Source organism: Lepus europaeus, chromosome X (genome assembly GCF_033115175.1).
Source record: "Lepus europaeus isolate LE1 chromosome X, mLepTim1.pri, whole genome shotgun sequence".
In the NCBI taxonomy this organism is placed as follows: Eukaryota; Metazoa; Chordata; class Mammalia; order Lagomorpha; family Leporidae; genus Lepus; species Lepus europaeus.
Genome location: NC_084850.1, coordinates 56318357 through 56342426, shown reverse-complemented (window position 1 = coordinate 56342426; position 24070 = coordinate 56318357). Strand labels below are relative to the sequence as shown.

Genomic DNA, 24070 nt, shown 5'->3' with positions numbered 1-24070 from the left:
TTTATTTATTTGAAAGGTAGAGTTAGAGAGAGAGGTAGAGACAGAGAGGTCTTCCATCCCCTAGTTCACTCCCCAAATGGTTACAATGACCAGACCTGGGTCACGCCGGAGCCATGAGCCAGGAGCTTCTTCCAGGTCCCTGATGTGGGTGCAGGGGCCCAAGCACTTGGGCCATATTCTGCTGCTTTCCCATGTGGATTAGCAGGGAGCTGGATTGGAAGTGGAGCAACCAGGACACATGCTGGCGCGCAGGCTGGGGCTTTAACTTGCTGCCCCACAGCACTGGCTCCTATACTGATTATCTTATGTGGCTGATTGGACTGATGTTTAGCTGGCTGCTGCTTTTTTTTTTTTTAAGGTTTATTTATTTATTTGAGAGGTGGAGTTACAGAGAGAAGGAGAGACATAGAGAAAGATCTTCCATCCACTGGTTCACTCCCCAGTGTATGTGGGCTTTGGCAGTAAATTGCTTCATTTGACTGGTTTCCAGAGCATGTTGGTTCCTGCTAACTTACTCTACAATACTTTCTGTTATATCTTTCCTCTTAATAATTGTTTTATTTGCTTTTAGTTATGCCATGAGAGTTTTGTTTTATCGTGGAAAGATGTCCTTTGCAGTACTATGTAATACAGCTAAAACAAAATGTAATTTTGGAAATTTATAAGTAAATGTCAGTTAAAAATCATGGAAACAAAATCAAATTTTGAGAAGTTTATTATTTCAGTTTAGAATTATCAACACTGTATGCACTACTAGTTTTACATGATTTTTATCTGCCCATAAGAATATTTCAGCTTGAAGAGCATCGTGCTGAGCTCTAGCATGTTGTAAATAATTAGGTAGTTCTTTCAACTCTTGAAATCTGTCCTTCCTTTCTTTTCTGCTTCCTTCCCTAATGTCTTCCTTATCATCTCTAAAAATGTGTTATTTCTCCCATGTTTGGGTTTGTTTGATATACATGAAATGTGAATTACAAATGGAGGCCTTTGTGTTACAGAACATCATTCAGTGACAGACTTAGATGTCCAGGACAGCATGATGTGTATCATTTGTGGAAGCCTTGAAAATTAAAGGGATGGGGCTGGGCATTAAGATGTAGCTGGTAAAGCCGCCGCCTGTGACTTTCGTATCCCATATGGGTGCTGGTTCGTGTCCTGGCTGCTCCACTTCTGATTCAGCTCCTTGCTAATGGCCTGGGAAAAGCAGCTGAAGATGGCCCAAGTACTTGAGGCCCTGCCACCCATGTGGGAGAACTGGAAGAAGCTCCTGGCTCTTGGCTTGGGCCTGGCCCAGCCCTGGCCTTTGAGGCTATCTGGGGAGTAAACCAGAAGATGGAAAATCTCTCTATCTCTCTCTGTCTCTCCCACTCTCTCTGTAACTCTGACTTTCAAATAAATAAATAAATCTTAAAAAAATTAAAGGGGTAGGTTATGCAGCTGAATTGTATAGTCTTTTACTTAAAATAAATACTAGTAGCTGAATTAGGCAGATGTGTTAATAATACAGACTAGCTATTTAGATAAAATAAATGCTTATTTTGGCTTTGAGCACCACAGAGTATAACATGAAACATTAATGTATTTTGTAAAATTTTACATAAATGAATTATCAAATATATGAAACATTTTATAGATAAGTGGCTCTCACCTTTTTTTTTCTTTTTGCTCCAGTATAACCATACACACCAGCGATCACAATGCTAGTGACTATGGGGTAGAAAGAATCAAAATTTACCATAGTGAAGGCTATCATTTGTGTCTCCCTCTCCAATGCAATAATTCTGATAATTTCCTTCAGGACAGTACTTGCTACCATGACTCCTTTTTAAAAATAACTCTTTTAAAATACATTTTTTCCAAATAGTCTTAGATATTTTAATTACCTTAATTCTGAATTTGAGGATTTCTGGTAATTTTAGTGTATGCTCACACAAAGAAGAATAAAGGTATCATTAATTTCCATATTTTTTGGCTGAAAGCTACAGCAGTTTGTATATGATACTTACCCTTTGTACTTCATCACGACTTCATTCTAATGAGGTTCTACTAGATCCAACCTACCAGGAAACCAGAGTAATCAAAATTGTTTTCTTTGTTCTAATCATGTTTCTGTAATTTCCAACTTATATTTAGTTTATTATATATTTTATTAGTCAGGTAGCTTTAATTTGAAATTTGTTTCTGTGTTCTTTTAATAGTTTTTATCTGAATATTTAACTTTGAATAAAAGGCAGATATTTTGTTCCTTCTAACACAAACCTTTAAATTTTAAAAAATTTATTTATTTGAAAGTGTTACAGAGAGAGAAAGAAATCCTCCATTCATTGGTTCACTCCGCAAGTAGCCACAATGGCCAGGGCTGAGCCAGGTTGATGCCAGAAGCTTCACTTATATCTCCCACGTGGGTGCAGGGGCCCAAGCACTTGGGCCATTCTCTGCTACTTTTCCCAGGCCATCAGCAGGGAGCTGGATCAGAAGTGGAGCAGCTAGAACACGAATCGGCACTCACATGGGAGGCAGGCATTGCTGGTAGTGGCTTTACCCTCTATGCCACAACACTGGCTCTGGGAACCTTTAAAATTGAAAATTAGGTTATATTTATACCTATAGTAGTATTAAAAATTCTTAAACATGTAAAATTACTCATCTTAAAGAAAGTTAATAATTCATTACCTTTGACTTTAAAATTAATACTTAGGATTATATAAAATTATGGACAAGTAATTATCATTTTCATAGTTTTTTTTTTCAATTTTTTTCAAATTTGTCCAGTGAAAGTTCAAAAAACTGTGTGTGCTTGTGTGTGTGTGTTTGTGTGTGTTTAAAGGAATTAAGCTTTAGCACTGATTCTGCTTTTAGAATTAAAGTTTATTATTTGACTTTTACAAAATGATTATGTATTACATCACCATACTTCACATCACTTGCTGTGTTAGGAAAACCAAATCAGTCATGATGGTACCTAAGGAACCTTCATTTTTTTGTCTTCTGTCTCAGCCAAAACTTAGATATGCTAAGGTAATAATAGCATGGTTAAAAGGGATCCATGTGGCCAGTGCTGTGGCATAATGGGTAAAGCCACCGCTTGCAGTGCAAGCATTCCATATGGATGCTGGTTCGAGTCCTGGGTGCTCCACTTCCAATCCAGCTCTCTGCTATGGTCTGGGAAAGCAGTAGAAGATGGCCCAAATCCTTGGGCCCCTGCACCCATGTGGGAGACCCAGAGAGGCTCCTGGCTTCGGATTGGCTCAGCTTCAGCTGTTGTGACCAGTTGGGGAGTGAACCAGCGGATGGAAGACCCCCCCCCCCGCCTCTTCTCTCTCTGTGTAACTCTGACTTTCATATAAATAAATAAATGTCCCTTTTTAAAAAAGGGGTCCAAACCTTCAAAAAAGACGTATGAAAGAAGCTGTGGGGGCCTGCGCTGTGGCATAGTGGGTAAAGCCGCCACCTGCAATGCCAGCATCCCATGTGGGTGCCAGTTCAAGTCCTAGCTGCTCCACTTCCGATCCAGCTCTCTGCTATGGTCTGGGAAAGCAGTAGAAGATGGCCCAAGTCCTTGGGCCCTTGCACCCGTGTGGGAGACCCAGAGAGGCTCCTGGCTTCGGATTGGCTCAGCTTCAGCTGTTGTGACCAGTTGGGGAGTGAACCAGCGGATGGAAGACCCCCCCCCCCCACCTCTCTCTCTCTGCCTCTTCTCTCTCTGTGTAACTCTGACTTTCATATAAATAAATAAATGTCCCTTTTTAAAAAAAGGATCCAAACCTTCAAAAAAGACGTATGAAAGAAGCTATGGGGGCCTGCGCTGTGGCATAGTGGGTAAAGCCGCCACCTGCAATGCCAGCATCCCATGTGGGTGCCAGTTCAAGTCCTAGCTGCTCCACTTCTGATCCAGCTCTCTGCTGTGGCCTGAGAGGGCAGTAGAGGATTGCTCAAGGCCAAGCCCTTGGACTCCTGCACCCACGTGGGAAACCCAAAGGAGGCTCTTGGCTCCTGGCTTCCGATCGGTGCAGCTCTGGCTGTAGCAGCCAATTGGGGAGTGAATCAGTAGATGGAAGATTTCTCTCTCTCTTTCTGCCTCTGCTTCTCTTTTAACTCTGACTTCCAAATAAATAAATAAATCTGTAAAAAAAAAAAAAACCAAAGAAGATATGGAAGAGCTGGTGAATTACATTCCTTTATAAATAATGTACTTATGGGTATCTGATCTAAATAATATTTAAATACTGTTTTCTAACACAGATCTTCCTGTACTGAATATAGTTTATCTTGGAGATATTTAACAATCATATATATACAATATTTAATATGTTTTTTAGAATTAATATGTTGATTTAATTCTAGGATTCTTAATCACTCAACTTCTGTCATGAGAAACAGGCTGAAATCAACTTTGGAATGCGAAAAGAGGTATTAGCAAATCTCCTTGGTCCTTATATTTAATAGTTTTTAATGAGACTTGATCCTCTTACAGTATTGTTTCCATATATAGGCTTTAACTGAATAAATTATATTGAATGATGATATGACTAATTAAAGAGGAAATGTGTTGCAGCATGAATTAAATTTACTTTTGTCAAGTGGTCCACAGTACAGTGTGGTAACTGTATAATAGTGTATCATATGCAGTATAAAGAACTGGAAGAAAGGAGCTGGTAGGCTCCAAACACAAAGAAAAGATAAGGAAATGCAAAGACTAGTTAGTTCACTGGTTTAATTGGCTTATACATGGTATGTGCAAAAATAGTGCACTGTACACCATAAAAATGTATAAATATTGCATTCATTTTTAGTTTATTTTCAATTTTTTGAAAGGTAGAGAGAGAAAGAGACAGAGAGATCTTGAAACCACTGGTTTACTCCCCAAATGACCTCAGCACTCAGGGCTGGGCCAGGCCAAAGCCAGGAACCAGGAATTCAGTAATTTAAAACATTTACTTTTTTTTTTGACAGGCAGAGTTAGACAAAGAGAGACAGAGAGAAAGGTCTTCCTTTTCCATTGGTTCACCCCCACAAATGAACGCTATGGCCAGCGCGCTGTGGCCAGTGCACTGCGCCGATCTGAATCCAGGAGCCAGGTGCTTCCCCCTGGTCTCCCATGCGGGTGCAGGGCCCAAGCACCTGGGCCCTCCTCCACTGCCTTCCCGGGCCACAGCAGAGAGCTGGACTGGAAGAGGAGCAACCGGGACAGAATCCGGCACCCCAACCGGGACTAGAACCCGGGGTGCTGGCGCCACAAGCGGAAAATTAGCCTAGGGAGCCGTGGCGCTGGCCGAAACATTTACTTTTGATATAAACAAAATTTAAAAACTGTTATTTTATTTTATTGCTTTTACCTTTATTTGTCTTGATGATAGAATTATTCAGTCATTCAACATTTATTGTATTACTGTTAGTTACTACCAGTAATAATGTTTCTTTATTATTGATTATGCTTATTTTCTATGTTATTGCTTGTATTTTGATTTCAATTGAGTGTTACTAAATTCTTCTGAGTATATTATGTATGTCCACATATTAGAATTTCAGAAGGCAAGAAAACAAAGAAAATTTCTAATTTTTGTCTTTGGTGGTTTGAAAATTTGCATCTGAATCGGAGTTGAATGTAAAGGCATAGGAGTAGGAATGTAAAGGACTAGGGAAAATCAATTGGGACAGAATCAGACAATTAGGATTTATTGAGTGTTACATGTGTGTTGTCATTACTTTTTATATGTACTATCTCATTTAATCCTCACAGTAACTTTTGAAGCTGTTATCCCCATTTTATAGGTGGTAAAACGGAGGCTTAGAAATTGTCTTTTTTTTAGGATTTATTTTTTTATTTGAGAGGCAGAGTTACAGATAGAGGAAGAGACAGAATTCTTCCATCTGCTGCTTCACTCCCCAAATGGCCACAATGGCTGGAGCTGGAATGATCCAAAGCCAGGAACCAGGAGCTTCCTTGGGGTCTCCCACGTGGGTGCAGGGGCCCAAGCACTTGGCCCATCTTCCACTGCCTTCCCAGGCCATTGGCAGGGAGCTGGATTGGAAGTAGAGCAGTTGGAAGTCAAACTGGTGGTGCCGGCTTTTCCTACTACACCACAGTATCCACTTGTAGAAATTATCAAAAATTGAGTGGGGTTCCAAGATGTAATAGTTAGCACTCTGGACTCTGAAATTTTCAAAATTTGGTGCTGCCATTGTGGTGTGGCAGATTGGGCTGCTCCCTGCAATGCTGGCATATCATATGGAAGCCTTTTGATGTCTTGACAGCCCTCCTTGGTCCAGCTCCCTGGTGGTAGACCTGGGAAAGCAGCAGAAGATGGCCCAAGTGCTTAGGCCCCTGCACCCATGTGAAAGACCTAGATGTAGCTAATTTGGCCTGGCCCTGCTCTGGCCATTGTGGCCATTTGGGGAGTGAACCAGTGGATAGAAGTTCCTCTCTCTCTCTCTCCCTCTGTCTCTCCCCCGCTTTCTATCTCCTTCTTTCTCTCTAACTGCCTTTCAAATAAATAAATAATTTTTTTAAAAAATAAATTCTCAAAACTAGCTCAAGATCATTTTGGCAGTAGGTCGTACAGTCAGGATTCAAACTGAGTTTGTCTGTTTCATAACCCCAAGTCTTAACATGGTAACAGGAACACTTTCTTCCTCCAGAACCACATGTCCCAGTGATATCTTTTGCTAGATAATCTGATAATTCAAACTGACTTTATTTTTTTCAAACGCTTACGTGGTCTTCCTGATTGGATGGTCCACTATTTTTATTTGAAATTATTGAAAGCTCCTCTCTCAAGCACCCTTCTGAATCTAGTCAATTACAGAAAATTATAGCATCTTGAAATACTTACATCTGCCCTAACTTCCCTCATTCCTATTGCAGTTGTATTGGTTGAGACCCTTTCTTTTATGGGGATTATTTCAGCAGTCACCAGACATATGTCCTTTGTTCAGTTTTGCCTAGCTTTTTTTTTTTTAAAAGATTTATTTATTTGTTTAAAAGTCAAAGTTACACAGAGAGAGGAGAGGCAGGGAGAGAGAGAGAGAGAGAGAGAAAGAGAGAGAGAGAGGTCTTCCATCCACTGGTTCACTCCCCAATTAGCCGCAACGGCTAGAGCTGCGTCAATCCAAAGCCAGGAGCCAGGAGCTTCCTCCGGGTCCTCCACATGAGTGCAGGGGCCCAAGGACCTGGGCTACCTTCCACTGCTTTCACAGGCCATAGCAGAGAGCTGGATTGGAAGTGGAGCAACCAGGACTCGAACCGGCATCCATATGGGATGCTGGCACTGCAGGGTGGGGCTTTAACCCAATTCACCACAGCGCCGGCCCATTGCCTAGCTTTAAATCTGGGTTCTGCACCATAGAATTTTGATGGCTCTATAACATAAGTTTAATGGTGTCACTTCCATCTATTTTTTGTTCATTCATTTACTAATATTACTATTACTGCCTGAAATAATGGCAGAGAGAGAGAGAGATGTTCATCTGGTGGTTCACTCCCCAAATGCCTGCAACAACTGGGACTGTGCCATTCCAAAGCCAGGACCCAAGAACTCAATCCAAGTCTGTTACCTGGTGGCAGGGAACCAAGTTCTGGAGCCATTACCTGCTGCTTCGTAGGGTGTGCATTAGCAGGAAGCTGAAATCAGGAAACAGAGCTGGGATTCACACCAGATGATCTGATATGGTATGCGAGCATCTCAAGTGTCATGACAACTGCTGAGCAAACTCTTGCCTCCTACTCTCTCTCAAATACAGATTATGCCATCTTACATTTTTACCTTCCTTAAAAGTTTCTTTTATTACCTTTCCCTAACTTTCTTCAATTGCTACCACAGCTTTCCTTTTCAGGTTCTAACATTCTCTTGAGAAATTCTCAATTGCTCATACCTCCAAACTTTCACATACAATCCTGACCGATCCTAACCTTCTTAAAACTGTGACTTTGGGCGCCGTGGCTTAACAGGCTAATCCTCCGCCTTGCGGCGCTGGCACACCGGGTTCTAGTCCTGGTTGGGGCGCTGGATTCTATCCCGGTTGCCCCTCTTCCAGGCCAGCTCTCTGCTGTGGCCCGGGAAGGCAGTGGAGGATGGCCCAAGTCCTTGGGCCCTGCACCCGCATGGGAGACCAGGAGAAGCACCTGGCTCCTGCCTTCGGATCAGCGAGTTGTGCCGGCCGCAGCAGCCATTGGAGGGTGAACCAATGACAAAAAGGAAGACCTTCCACTCTGTCTCTCTCTCTCACTATCCACTCTGCCTGTCAAAAAAAAAAAAAGCCAAAACAAAACAAACAAACAACAAACAAACAAACAAACAAAAAACCTGTTACTTTGGGCCAGTAGTAGGTTAAGCCTATGCCTGCAGTACCAGCATCCCATGTCTCCACTGCTCCATTTCCAATCCAGCTCCCTGCTATTGAGCCTGGGAAAGTAGCAGAAGATGGCCCAAGTACGTGGGCCCCTGCACCAATGTGGGAGACATGGAAGAAGCTCCTGGCTTTGAATTGTCCCAGCTCTGGCTGTTGAGGCCACTGGGGGAGTGAAGCAGTAGATGGAAAACCTCTCTCTTTGCCTCTCCCTCTCTGTAACTCTGACTCCCAAATAAATAAATAAATAAATAATTTTTTAAAATGACTAATTTTCTCATTTTCCAATCACCTAATTCCTTCTTTAGAAATAAAACAGAGGCCGGTGCCACGGCTCAATAGGCTAATCCTCCACCTGCGGCACCGGCACCCCGGGTTCTAGTCCCAGTCGGGTCGCCGGATTCTGTCCTGCTTGCTCCTCTTCCAGTCCAGCTCTCTGCTGTGGCGTGAGAGTGCAGTGGAGGATGGCCCAAGTGCTTGGGCCCTGCACCCCATGGGAGACCAGGAGAAGCACCTGGCTCCTGGCTTTGGATCAGCGCGGTGCGCCGGCCGCAGCGCGCCAGCTGCAGCGGCCATTGGGGGATGAACCAACAGAAAAAGGAAGACCTTTCTCTCTGTCTCTCTCTCTCACTGTCTACTCAGCCTGTCAAAAAAAATTTTTAAAAAAAATTAAAGAAATAAAACAAATCGTTTTTCATGATTACAGGAGTAGTGTAGCTTCGTTGTTGAAAAATTAGGAAATTAAGAAAATATCGAGAAAGAAGTAAACAAATATCACCTGTTTTCATGTTCCCCAAAGATGTCAAGTCATTATTTTGTTGTTTTTCCTTTTAGACCTTTTTTCTTGTTTGCACATGAATATTTGTATCTGCATTCATGTGCATGTGTACATACATATGTAGTGTGGAATTGTATACCCTGTTGCATAAGTAACGTTACCACTTCAGTGTGTACTAGGAATGTCTAGCTCTACTTTCCAAAAGCAGATTCTTAATTTCTGTTGTTGCATTCATAAACCTGTCCTTCCTGCACTTTTACCCATTTCAGAATGTTATCTGCATCCCTCTAGTTGATCAACTTAAAGCCCTCAAGAGTCATCCTTAATGTGCAAATTTCTGTCACATTCTATATCTAATCCATTTACAAATCTTGTTGACTACCTTAAGATTATATCTGAAATCTGATCCTGTCTAATCAGCCCTTCTCCTACCACCCTAGTCCCAGCCTCCCAGCTTTCTGCCCTAGCTGTCCTTTAGTCTCTTTTCCATAAAACCTCAGATTGACATTTTGAAAATGCAAGTTAAATAGTGTCATTTGTCTTCAGAATTCTCTGCTGATTGCCCATCTCATTCGGAATAAAAACTAGAGGCCTTAAAGGCCTTGTGAAGTCCTACAGTATTTGGCTCCTTCTTTTCTTTCTCTCTTGCTTCTATTGTATTAGTGTGTTCTACTCTAGCTGTTACTGCTTTCTTGTTGAATATCATCACCCTAGGTATGTCCCTCACCCTCTAAGTCTTTGAGTCTGCCTAGAATGAACTCCCCCCAGATAAACATATGGCTTTCTTTTGTACCTTTGACTTTCTTTTCACATATCACTTCATTAGCAAAGTGTTCTCTTAACAACATAAAAAAGAGCATGCCTCCTCTACTCCTCTATTCTTGTTTCTCATACCCTGCCTTATGTTTCTCCATGGAATATAATACATTGTACATTCTGAATGTATACTTCTTTATTTGTTTATTGTTTTTTTATCAGCACCTTGCCACTTCCTGGTCACAGTACCATGCATATTTCATAAGATTAGAAACTTTATTTTGTGTTCTTCCATATCCCTACACTTAGCACAATGTGTGCCTAATATGTGAGGCACACATATTAGGGCCTCAATAAATATTTGTTGAGTGGATGAATTGGGAGCATAGGTTAAAATGTTGAATGTCAAGAATTGTGTTATGTGCTGGGAGATACAGTATTGATCAAGAGAGAAATGGTCACAGCACTCATTAGGTTGATAATTTATGGGGCCGGCACTGTGGTCTTGTGGGTAAAGCTGCCGCCTGCAGTGTCGGCATCCCATATGGGTGCCAGTTTAAGTCCTGGCTGCTCCACTTCCAATCCAGCTCTCCACTATGGCCTGGGAAAGCAGTAGAAGATGGTCCAAGTCCTTAGGCCCCTGTACCCGCATGGGAAACCTGGAAGAAGCTCCTGGCTCCTGGCTTCGGATCGGTGCAGCTCCAGCCGTTGCAGCCAATTGGGGAGTGAACCGGCAGATGGATGACCTCTGTCTCTCTCTCTCTCTCTCTGCCTCTCCTCTCTCTCTAACTCTGACTTTCAAATAGGCAGATAAATCTTTTAAAAATAATTTATATAGTCCTGATATATTGCTGTTTTAGATGTGCTTGTATTTTAAAACAGGGATTGTGAGTGTACAGATCCACAACTAATGGAAATGATTGCCTGTTAGTGTCATTAGGCAACATACAGACTTGTAGGAAGGACCTGGAAAGATTCTGGCTCCTTAGGCTTTGGATAAAGTGGTCAGTCTTTCTGAAATGCCTGGGTAGCCTTACACAAGATTCCTAGCCACTTCTGGCCATTAGCATGAACCCTAGGTCATTGCATATATACACGAAAGTTATGGTAAACTATTGAGAAATTGTTTGGCAAGATAGCATGGTATACTTAATTTTTTTAAACATTAATTTCTTTATTTGAATGAGAGTTGAGAGACAGAGAGAGGGAAGGACAGAAAAATCTTCTACCCACTGGTTCACTCCTCAAATGGCCACAATGGCTGAAGGTGGGCCAGTCCAAACCCAGGAGCCAGGAACCTCCTTAGGGTCCCCCATGTGAGTACTGGGGCCCAAAGAGTTGGACCATCTTCTGCTGATTTCCTAGGTGCATAGCCGGTATCTGGATCGGAAGTGGAGCAGCTGGCACTGAAACCAGCACCCATGTGGGGTACCATCACTGCAGGAGTATACTTGAAAGAGTATGAACCTTAAAATCAGGAAGATTTGAGTGAGACACTCACTTTAGCACTTGCTGCCTATGAGGCTTTAGATAAACTTTAGGGGGCTGGCACTGTGGCACAGTGGGTTAACGCCCTGGCCTGAAGTGCTGGCATCCCATATGGGCGCCTATTCGAGACCCAGCTCTCTGCTATGTCCCGGGAAAGCAGTAGAAGATGGCCCAAGTCCTTGGGCCCCTGCACCCACATGAGAGACCTGGAAGAAGCTCCTGGCTCTTGGCTTCAGATTGGCGCAGTTCTGGCCATTGCAGCCAATTGGGGAGTGAACCATTGGATGGAAGATCTCTCTCTCTCTCTCTCTCTCTCTCTCTCTCTCTCTCTCTCTCTGCCTCTCCTCTCTCTGTGTAACTCTGACTTTCAAATAAATAAATAAATAAATCTTAAAAAAATATATAAATTTTTAAATCAGCCCTAGTGCCTGGCTCATGCTTAGTAAATGTTAGTTCTCTGACTATTTTGTTCTATTCACCTTTCTTCTGATGAAGTTGTAGATAAATTAGCACAGACTTGTAAGAGTTTAGGTTGTTAGAACTGAACTGTCTAAATTTGGATCCTGGATCTGTCTCTTGGGAAGGTTTTTAACTTCCTCTGAGCCATATTTATCCCATTTGTAAAGCAGACTGTTGAAATCTTTACTTAGTATAGAGTTGGTCTTCTGTATATAAAGGTAACTGAAAATAAATCTTAAAGAAGAATGGGATGAGAGAGGGAGTAGGAGGTGGGACAGTTTGGGGGTGACAGAATGGGTATGGGGGGAACTGCTATATTCCAAAAGTTGTACCTATGAAACTTATATTTATTAAATAAAAGCCTTCTAAAAAAACCCACAAATAACAGCAGTTTCTATCGTGGTTATTGTGAAGATGAAATAGATTAATATAGGTAAATTTTTGAGAATAATGATGAACATTTAGAAATTGTTTTTATATGTTATCAGTTTTTGAATTATTTTTAGTACTGTTATGAATTAATTTTTTCCCTTTTTCTTATTATCTGATCTCAGTCATTTTCCATTTCTGTCTCCTTTTTTGTCCAAATGGGAAATAGACTTGTGGATTTTTAAAAATTTGTATAAAAGATTTATTTATTTGAAAGCAAATTTATATATATAGAGAGGGAGAGACTGAGAAAGGTATCTTCCACTAGTTCAGATGCCCACTCTCACTGTAAGGCGTTTAAATGACATTTTGATTATAAGTTATACTTACAGTCCTATATTCATGTTCTCTTGCAAAATCTGCAGATTTTGGAGCTAGCTGTTTTATATTCTAATTTTGTTTTCTTAATCTGGTAATGAAGTTCTCTTTATTTGATAACTTTTTTGGAACACCATTCTTCCAGATGAATTTTGAAACTTATCAAATTTCTATAGCAAGCCACGAATACTTTTTTTTGTTGTTGTTAGAGTTCATTGTGGTAATGAATTTAGCAGTTAAATTATACCTGTAATACTTGTTTTACTGTCCAAGAACATTCCAGTTACTCAAGTCCTTTACTAGACATTAGTGATTTTTTCATGTAGGTCTTATACATGTGTGGTCAAGTTTCTTTCTAGATATGTTATAATTTAAATATTTCTAATATATTTTACTTTTCATTATAGTTGGTACATAGGACAGCTTTTATGCTTTTGTCTCTAACTGATAACCTTATTATTATAATAATTTTTTTCTTAATTTTGTTTCCTAAATTTTGTGAATTTGATTCTTTCTCACTAATGTTTACATCTTTCTTTCTTACTGTATTTCATAGAAGTTTCTCAATAGTGTTAAATATTAGCAGCTTTAGTGCACATTTTGTTTATATATTTTATCCAATGAAAATCCTTGTGGAAATCTGCCAGCTAACAATAGTATGTGCAGTTTTCATTATTCTTACAACAAAACTACATGAAAATAATTTCCTTCATAGCTCCTCTTGCTTCAGAATGGAGAGTTTGGAGCTTATAATCTACAATTCAGTAGAGCAAAAAGAATTACTGACCAGAGCTTTTTGGCGTCTAAACAAAGGAAATTATTAATTGATTTAAACATAGTTTTTGATAATTATTTTAGTGTAATAAATATCCTGTCTTGTCTTTGACTGTATGTCTATAGATATGAGTATTACATTTCTGCTGGCTTCTACAAAGTACTTTCAGTAGTCTTATGCTTAGGATTTCATAAAATAAACCCATATTGGTGTTTCCTATGGAGCAACAGTTGTTGGGAACTTAAAATGTTTTTGTTAACATCAAGTTTTATGTTATTAGTTCAAAGTTTAGTCATGGGTAAGCTCTTTACGTTTCTGGTTTTGAAAAAAGGTAAGTTTATAATGCTCATAATGTATATCTAAGGATTATCTTAAATGTTTACATATTAAGGCATCTTTAATTTTTTAGTGTCTCAGCAGATGAAGTTAATTCACCGTTATCACCCCTCCCATGGCAGGTAAGAGGACATTAAAATACTATTGTATCTATTATTTTGTTCTCATTTCTTTATTTAAAATAAATTGTCTAATTATAGCCCTTAGAAAATCAGAAGGATCAAATAGATGAACAACAGTGGCCAGAATCTCAGCCTATAATCTGGCAGAGTGAAGAAAGGAGGCGGAGCAAACAGATTAGAAAAGAATATTTCAAGGTACTTTATCGAATTTTAAAATTTATTTTGTAATTACTGGATTTGATTTTCTTAGTTTTGAGTTAACATATAATATAACTCTAGCTAAATGCAGGAAATGTGTTATTTTATCTTAATTTCCCACTTGGATGTGATATATACAATCCAATTATATCCATAAAATTTCAGTAATTCGTAACAATAATAGACTAAAATTAATTTTAATTCACTAAATGCTATGAGAAAGATAAATTTTTGCTACATTGCTAGTTGTACGAGTATGTAGTATTGAATTAGTTCCCTTTTGATTACTAAAATGAAATACATGAGATATACTACTTAGAATGGAAAGAGGTTTATTTTAACTCACAGTTCTGCATACTCACATCCCCAAATTGGGCAGCTCCATTGATTTGTCCTCTGATGAGAGAAGTGGATGGCAGTGACAGAACACATATGGACTAAGGTTCCCCTTTATGAGCCTTTAATAAAGGCACTGAATAAAATTTGTTTACAGATAAAACTTGATGAATGATGATGTAGGGAAAATTGTTGTAGTATTTAGTAAACAAAAATTGGATATTTATTGCATCTCCTTTATCTTAGTATAATATAGCCAGATGGATTCTCACTTTATTTTAAAAATTTTATTAATATAAAGAGAACATAGTTCATGGTATTTCATAGGTATGGTTCTAAGAAGATAACCATATTTCCCTCTTGCTCTCAATTGCCCTCCTTCCTTCCCTTCTTTCTTGTTTTGTTAATTTTTGCAAAAACACAATTCAGTCCACTTTATAATCACAATTTTTAAAATTTATTTATTTATTTGAAAGTTAGAGTTACACAGAGAGAGAAGGAGAGGCAGAGAGAGAGAGAGAGAGAGAGAGAGACAGGTCTTCCATCCGCTGGTTCACTCCCCAGTCGGCCACAATGGCCAGAGCTGTGCCAATCCGAAGCCAGGAGCTTCTTCTGGGTCTCCCACATGGGTGCAGGGGCCCAAGGACTTGGGCCATCCTTTCTTTGCTGCTTTCCCAGGCCCTAGCAGAGAGCTGGATTGGAAGTAGAGCAGCCAGGTCTCGAACCAACACCCATATGCAATGCCGGCACTGCATGCGGCAGCTTTATCCACTGCACCACAGTTCTGGCCCCTATAATTATGATTTTAATGCACCACTAACCATAATATTCAACAAGTAAAAAGTAGAAAGACCACAGTTCCACAGGAGTATAAACAAGAACTACAAACAACAATCAAATCACATGATGTATGTTTCACTTTTATACACGTTTTTGTATTCTATACTATCACATATTAGAGGGAACATATGATATTTGCTTTTTGGGACTGTCTTATTGAAGTAAGCGTAATGGTTTCCAGTTGTATACATTTCATTTTGTTGCATAAGACAGGATTTAATTCTTTGTTTTGGCTGAGTAGTATTCCATACTGTGTATATATACACCACACTTTCTTTTTCCAATCATCAGTTAATGGACATCTGGGTTGATTCCATATCTTAGCTATTGTGAATTGAGCTGCAATAAGCATGGGGGTACAGATCACTCTTTCATATGCTGATTTCATTTAGTTTTGGTAAACTCCCAGGAATGGGATGGCTGGGTCATATGGTAGATCTATTTTTAGATTCTGAGGTATCTCCATACTGTCTTTCATAATGATTTTACTAGCTTACACCCACCAACTCTTATATGGGTCTAAAAAATGCCAGGCACTATTCTAAGTGCTTTTCAAATATTAACTTGTTTAACCTTCATAACAACTCTATGAGGTAAATTCAATTGTCACCTATATTTTACAGATGGAAAAGTTAAGGCACAGAGAGGCTAAGTAGTATGCTCTAATTAATAGGCAGAGAGTTAAGATTACTGTGGAAAACCCAATATCAAATGAACACTTTGAAAAAATGCAATTTTAGCTGTTTTTAAGATTTATTTAATTTGGCCGGTGTCGTGGATTAACAGGCTAATCCTCCGCCTTGCGGCGCCGGCACACTGGGTTCTAGTCCTGGTAGGGGCGCTGGATTCTATCCTGGTTGCCCCTCTTCCAGGCCAGCTCTCTGCTATGGCCCGGGAAGGCAGTGGAGGATGGCCCAAGTCCTTGGGCCCTGCACCCACATGGGAGACCAGGAGAAGCACCTGGCTCCTGGCTTCGGATCAGCGAGATGCGCCGGCCGCAGCGGCCATTGGAGGGTGAACCAACGGCAAAAAGGAAGACCTTCCACTCTGTCTCTCTCTCTCACTATCCACTCTGCCTGTCAAAAAAAAAAAAGATTTATTTAATTTATTTGAAAGGCAGAGTTACAGAGAGGGAGAGATACATAGAGGTCTTCCTTCCACTGGCTCACTCCCCAAATGGCTGCAACAGCCGGAGCTGGGGTCGTCCAAAAACAGGAGCCAGGAACTTCTTCCGGGTCTCCCACGTGGGTGCAGGGCCCAAGCACTTGGGTCATCCTCTGCTGCTTTCCCAGGCGCATTAGCAGGGAGCTAGATTGGAAATGGACCAGCCAGGACTTGAATCGGCACCCTTATGGGATGCTGGCATTGCAGGCAGAGGCTTAACTGGTTGTGCCACAGTGCTGACCCTTAGTGTTACTTTAAAAAAAAAAAGTTTTACAATGACTTCAGTTAACTTTTTTCTCTTTTTTCAATAAATTTATTTATTTATTTTTTTAATTTTTTATTTCATAAATGTGAATTTACAAAGTGCAACTTTTGTATTGTTGTGGCTTCCCCCCCACAACCTCCCTCCCTCCCGTGGCCCTCCCCTTTCCCTCTCCCATCCCACCCTTTATCGAGTTTCATTTTCAATTACCTTCATATACTGAAGATCAACTTAGTATATACTAAGCAAGGATTTCAACAGGCTGCATTCACACAACCACACAAGGTATAGGGTATTGTTCGACTAGTAGTGTTTTTACGTTTCATAGTAAAACACATTAAGGACAGAGATCCTACGTGGGGAACATGTACCCAGTGACTCCCGTTGTTGATTTAACAATTGGCACTCTTATTTATGACGTCAGCAATCACCCGAGACTCTTGCTATGAGCTGTCTAGGCTATGGAAGTCCCTTGAGTTCACCGACTCTGAACTTGTTTAGTCAAGGCCGTGTCACAGTGGAGGTTCCTTCCTCCCTTCAGAGAAAGGCGCCTCTCTCCTTGATGGCCTGTTCCTTCTGCTGGGGTCTTGTTCACCAGGATCTTTCATTTAGATTGTTTTTTGCCACCATGTCATGGCTTCCCATGCCTGTGAGACTCTCATGGACCTTTTAGCCAGATCCGAATGTCCCAAGGGTTGATTCTGAGGCAGGAGTGCTGTTTTGGGCATTTGCCATTTATGAGTCTGCTGTGTGTCCTGCTTCCCTCGCAGGATCATTCTCTCCCTTTTAATTCTATCCTTCATTATTTGTTTACACTGGTCTTATTTGTGAAATCTATAAATTTATTTATACAAAGAGAACAGGTTTCATGTATTTCATATATACAGTTTTTAAGAACATAATGATACTTCCCACCCTCCCTCCTCCTTCCTTATTTTTCTTTTAATTTTTGTGATAACATACTTTTAAAAAAATTAGTAGACAGTTATAATATTTCCTTCATTTTTTAAAAGATTTATTTTTTATTTGAAAGGCAGAGTTAGGCACAGAGAGAGAGAGAGAGGTCTTCCATCTGCTGATTCATTCCCCAAATGGCTGCAACCACTGGAGCTGGGCCGATCCGAAACCAGGTTCCAGGAGCTTCTTCAGGGTCTCCCATGTGGGTGAAGAGGCCCAAGAACTTGGGTCATCTTGTACTGCTATCCCAAGCCATAGCTGAGAGCTGGATAAGAAGTAGATCAGCTGGGGTTGGCGCTGTGGCGCAGTGGGTTAACGTTCTGGCCTGAAGTGCTGGCATCCCATATGGGCACCGGTTCATGTCCTGGCTGCTCCACTTCCAATCCAGCTCTCTGCTGTGGCCTGGGAAAGCGGTGGAAGATGGCCCAAGTCCTTGGCCCCTGCACCTGCGTGGGAGACCTGAAAGAGGCTCCTGGCTTCGGATGGGTGCAGCTCCATCGGATGGATGCAGTTGCGGCCAATTGGAGAGTGAACCATTGGATGGAAGACCTCTCTCTCTCTCTCTCTGCCTCTCCTCTCTCTGTGTAGCTCTGACTTTCACATAAATAAATATTTTTTTTTAAAAATCCATAAAAAAAAAGAGGTGGATCAGCTGGGAGTTGAACCAGTGCCCATATGGGATGCTGGCACTGCAGGCAGTAGCTTTACCCTCTACGCCACATTGCCAGCCACGATAACATACTTTCAATTTACTTTATAATCACAAAGTTAATCTGCCACTAAGTAAAGAATTCAACAAGTAGAAAGGAGAAACACTGTTCCTCAGGAGTATAGACAAGGGCTATAAACAATAATCAAATCACAGGATGTCAGTTTCACTCATATATATTTTTTGTACTCTATATATTAACTATCTCTAGTGAACTTTTCAATAAAGCCTTAATAGAAGCTTTATGAGCCTTTAAAAATAGATAATTCTTTAATAGTATCATTCATTGATATTTTATTTTTTATGACTATTTTATTTTTTATGACTTCTAAACTACTAATTATGTTCTAAAGTTGCTTAGAAATGGAATGAGAAAATATTTAAAGTGTTAATTATGTTGTTCTCATTCAAGAAATGTTAACATATTTCTTACTTGATAAAATCGGTGCAAACATAAGCGTGCAAACATAAGCTGGGAAATACTTTAAGGAGATGTGTAGTTCTCCTCATTTGTCAGAAGATGTCAGTGTTAGGATGCTGCAAAAATAAATTGGATGTCAACAACTTTTTCCTAAAATATCAAGAAAATCTGGAATTTAGATACTATTCTTTAAATTAAGCTTATTATTCAGAACTGTCAGTATTTTCATAATTAAAATGTTTTCTATGAAGTATCTCTACGACAAAAAGGAAATTTCTCTTAAACACTTACCTCCCAATAATCCAAAAGAGCTATAAGACTGGTAGAGGTTTATGTCAAAGCGTTACTGAGCTTGCTCCATGTTAACTCATATCATGTCTGGTAAGAAGCCTTTTGAGCAACTTTATTCTAACACATCTAAATGATTCACAGGATTTCTTTGTTTCTGGAATATGGTAAATTATTCATAAAACTATTATTCAGTATATTTAATTCAACGTGTGTGTCTATGTGTGTGCATACACACACTTGAGTATTTCAAATCCAGTTCTTATTTCTTTGTAGTTGCCAAGACTAGTATATTTCTCAGATAAGCCCCCGAAACTAAATAAAACTATTTCAGCATATTGGCCAGATTATGAGCAAGAAGATAAATTGGGTCAAATTGTATGAGTAAGTAAATCATAGTTAATATAGTTAACATTAATTCCTTTAGATTCCTAAGCTACTGTTGAGTAGATTACTAGTCTAGTATATAAAATTTAGTGTCCTTAAAGCCAAAATAAAATCACTGCATTTATCAAAGGAAATATATTATAGGAAACACATTACCAAACATCTTTTATAGAAATTAATATTATTTTGGTAAGGTATACAGCAAAGTATAAAAAATCTGACTTTTTGGTGATAATGTTTAATATAAAATAGTAGCTTTTATTTATCTTAAGATTGTTAGCATGCATTTCTATATGCATTTACTGGTTGGTTTCTAAACAAAACAAGTTAAAATCATTAGATTAACAAATTTGTTTTGAATATTGTTTGATTTATTTAAGTGCCATATATCATTGAATATATCTCATTATTGTTGTGATAAAACACTACAACGGTGGGTGGCCCAAGTGCTTCCTGCATCCACATGGGAGACCTGGAAGCACCTGGCTCCTGACTTGGGATCAGCTCTGCTCAGGCCATTGCAGCCATTTGGAGATTGAACCAGTGAATGGCAGACTTTTCTCTCTGTCCCTCCCTCTCTCTCTCTGTAACTCTGCCTCTTAAAGAATAAATAAAATCTTTTAAAAAATACTATACTGACTTTTTAAAATACAGTACTTTTTTGTTTAAAATATAACTCCAAGGAAAAGAATTTTATATCTTCTCTATGATCATTGTTAATTTTATACTGGTATATAGAAGCCATATGAGATTATAAAATTACCCGATTTGTTCTGAGTCAGAGTTTGTGCACAAGTTATTTCCACTCCTCTGAAATTAATATTAGCTTCAGAAATGAACTGACATTTCTTTTTCTCTGGTTTTAAACCATGCCTTTATTGTAGTATTTGAATTCAATTGTAATAAAACTTCAGTAATCCAGATGAATACTAATTGGGTATAGTTTAACTGAATTAGTAAAAAATTGGGCTTATAGAATATTTTTAAATCTAGTTATATATTAGGTTTAGGGTTTTAGGAAATTTTATTTGTAATTTTTATTTATTTATTGTTTTATTTGTGAGGCACATAGAAACAGAGGAAGCTCCTATCTGTTGATTCACTCCCCAGATGTCTGCAGTTGTCTTGGGCCAGGCTGAAGCTTGAAGTTAGCAGCTGAATTCAGGCCTCTCACATGATTACAGGCACCCAACTACTTGAGCCATCAGCTGCTACCTCCCAGGGGTTTGCATTGTCAGGAAGTTGAAATGTCAAGCCAGAACTGGTCATCAAACTCAGCCACTCTGATATAGGACATGCTTTAACTGGCATCTCAACCATTAGGCCAAACACCCATTCTGGCTTTACTTTTTTATTATTCTTTGTCTTCTGAGAATGCTCATTAGCCCTTTTATTCTTGACAATTTCCTACTAGTCATTCTAAGATTTAGAAATGGGAGTATATCATAGTATTTGAGCAAGTATAAGAACACTGGGTTCCATTCCTTAGTACTAACTGTGGGACTTTGGCAAGTCACGTAACCTAATTGAGCCTAATTTCTTTGTAGTATTTGGAATAGCACTTGTCACAGAGTAAGCGTACATTAGCATATTATTCACTCAAATGTCACTTTCATTTAAGTTGAATAGAACCAAAAATAAGTGAATTCAGTAAACATTTTGCCTGGGAATAGCATATAAGTTTTCTTTTTTTTTTTTTAAGATTTATTTATTTATTTATTTGAGAGGTAGAGTTACAGACAGAGGGAGAGACAGAGAGAAAGGTCTTCCATCTGCTGATTAACTCTGCAGACGGCCGCAATGGCCAGAGCTGGGCTGTTCTGAAGCCAGGAGCTTCTTCTGGGTCTCCCACGTGGGTGCAGGGGCCCAAGTACTTGGGCCATCTTCTACTGCTTTCCCAGGCCATAGCAGAGAGCTGGATTGGAAGAGAAGCAGCTGGGACACAAACCAACGTCCATATGGGATACTGGTGTTGCAGGAGGAGGCTTAGCTCACCATGCCACAGGTGCCGGCCCTTGTGTTTTTTCTTTTTCTTTTTCTTTCTTTTTTTGGCACATGCCAACTTCATTAAGTGGTTCTCTGGAACACTGGATTGAAAGCATAGTGAAGCCATATCAGGCATCAGCTGCAAAGAACATGCTGATAGATGAGTGCTAGTTGTAAAAGGAGAGACAGTGGAAGGATGTATGCTTTATATTTGTAATCCCTAGTACAGCTCCCAGTCTGTGCTTGAGATATCAGTCATCTGTTCTCCTAAAGGTTGTGGAAGCTGCGTAAGTAAAGGGGACTTATTCCAAGCAAAAAGATTGGAAAAAATTTGAAAATTATAGAGTTTTTTCAATAGAATAAAGTGCAGGCTGAAGGTTTATCTGTCACTGCTTTGCAAACTCATTTACAGTGATGAGGGATCAGAAGAAAGAACTACTAGGATGGATATTTGGCACAGCAGTTAAGACGCTGCCTGGTGCACCAACATCCCATATTGGAGTCCCTGGGTTTGAATCCTGGCTAGTCTTCCAATTCCAGCTTCCTGTTGTGCATCCTGGGAGGCAGTAGATAATGGCTCAAGTAGTTGGGTCTCTGCCACCCATGTAGGAGAGCCAGATGGAGTCCTCAGCTCCTTGCTTCAGCCTGTCTCAGCCCTAGCTGTTGCAGGTATTTAGGAAGTGAACCAGCAGATGGAAAACTGCTTTCTCCTTTACACTCTCTCCTGCTTCTTTTTCTGTGTTTGCCTCTCCACCTTTTAAATAAAAATAAATAACTAAGTAACATTTTTAAGTTGAACAACTCCAGAGGTTGTCATACTGCATTTTCTTGATTCCAAGAAACATTTTCTCACGTAATAGCATTCTTTTTGTTGAGCATGTTATTATCTCTGTGTCTTATTGTAAAACAGGCATAATGCTACTTACCTCATAGGATTGTTATGAAGATTAAATGGGTTAATATATATAAGGCACTGGTAGATAATTAGTAGTAGTGTAAATGTTAGCTTTTACCATTATTGTACAGTCTGTATATTAATAAAAGGTAACGTTTTTGTTCCCAAATCATTGTTTCTATCAATGGATAGCATCTATTAATATATAAGAATAGTGAGATTATAGACCAAGTGTGAGATAATGGGAGCCTGGGATAAGGCAGTTGTGAAAATTCAGAAGAGGTAAGTCAGAGAAATTTCAAAAAGAATTGACTTAATGACATATTAGATATGTGAATTAAGAAAAAGAAGGACTCTTAAGTAAGACAACCCTCAGATTGCAAACCTGAGTGAATGGGAAGTGGAATTGATTTAGGAAGGAAATTTTACTTGACATATGTGTAGTACTTAGAACAATTCCTTGTGCATAGAAAGCATTATATAAGTTAGTAGTAGGACATTTAAACTGGTTACATAAATTTAATATCAAGTAATTTAATAAAAGTAGTAAACATGAATAAGACATAACTTCCTTGTAGAGATTCATATGCAAAGAAAAGTAAAGTATATGTTTTGAATATTTTTCAGTATAAATCAATGAGGAAGAGTTCAAGTGGCAATGAAAATGATGAGGTGAGAAAAGGGTAATCTTAATAATTATTTGAAATGTTTACTTTTCACATTTAGTTGCTTCAAAGTAAAATGCATTTCATTTTTCAATTTCTTTGTTATTGATTGAATATATAGCTTTCTACAATAGTAAAAACTTACAGGCATCATCATACAGCTGTTAACTGAATCATGCAGTTTCCCATCTGTCCTTTAGAACAGAATTTCTAATAGTTCAATGTTAGAATTTTATCATCATTTGTCTTGGACCTGTAATCCATGCTTTGTTACCTTTTCCTATCTTCTATTTTCCTAATTCAACATGGTAGTCAATTGAGATCTTTAAAGAACTCCTTTTGGGAACACTTTCCACAAATTCTGTGTATACTGTTTTAAAACTCAAAATTAGATTTCTACAGTTTGTGTATTACTTTAAATTTTTCTAACATACCAGTTTAAACTGGCACTTATGTAGGAACCAATATTGTAGCGCTGAAGTTTTGTGTATTTTTGGTAGGGGAAGTTGGTAGTCAGTTTGATGTTGGATACTTAGTAGAGCTTCTGAAAGCACATTTCATTTTAAACGTAGAATCACACAAGGCAAAATAATGAATAGAGTTAGAGGATTTTTATTTCCTAAGCCCAGATGCCAATTTCCTTCCATGGCCTCTTCGGTAGTATTTACTGGGATAAATAAAAGGCAGTTTGCCAGAATCTTTTCACTGTTAGAATCTATGATTAAGTGTGTTTGGTAATATTCACCTGTACCTGAAAACACTCAATTCTTGTATACATGCCCTTGCTTTACATTGTACGAATTCCTCAAGATCTCTTTGCCCATTAAATACCGTTGTTCCCCAGGGCATGGCCCATTGCATGTTCTCTAGCGTGGCTTCAACAGTCTTCAAGATTTCCATGAAAAACACACGTGTACTTGCTGAGGCCTTTCAAGTTTATATCTCTAGGCCAGACTTCTTCCCTAAGCTTTAGGCCGTGTATCCATTGTCTTACCTTCTCAGAATCTCAGCTGGATCTGTCTTACAGATCCACTAGAACTCAGTATATTCAAAACCTTGTTTCTGGGGCCCGTGCTGTGGCGTAGTCGGTAGAGCCACAGCCTGCAGTGCCAGCATCCCATATGGGCACTGGTTTGAGTCCCGGCTGCTCCACTT

The 24070-nt window shown here is 39.3% G+C and overlaps 1 protein-coding gene across 2 annotated transcripts in view; it reads left to right on the top strand.

The window, feature by feature from the left end:
* Nucleotides 1-24070, top strand: part of LRCH2 (leucine rich repeats and calponin homology domain containing 2) — a 123893-nt gene that overhangs the window by 83104 nt on the left and 16719 nt on the right. The window contains exons 12-15 of one of the 2 annotated variants that reach the window (XM_062183269.1): nucleotides 4345-4410; nucleotides 13759-13807; nucleotides 13886-14002; nucleotides 22878-22922. In XM_062183269.1, the coding sequence (XP_062039253.1) occupies nucleotides 4345-4410; nucleotides 13759-13807; nucleotides 13886-14002; nucleotides 22878-22922 (277 nt within the window). The remainder of the gene's footprint in view (nucleotides 1-4344; nucleotides 4411-13758; nucleotides 13808-13885; nucleotides 14003-22877; nucleotides 22923-24070) is intronic. The other variant, XM_062183270.1, reaches the window with a different exon arrangement.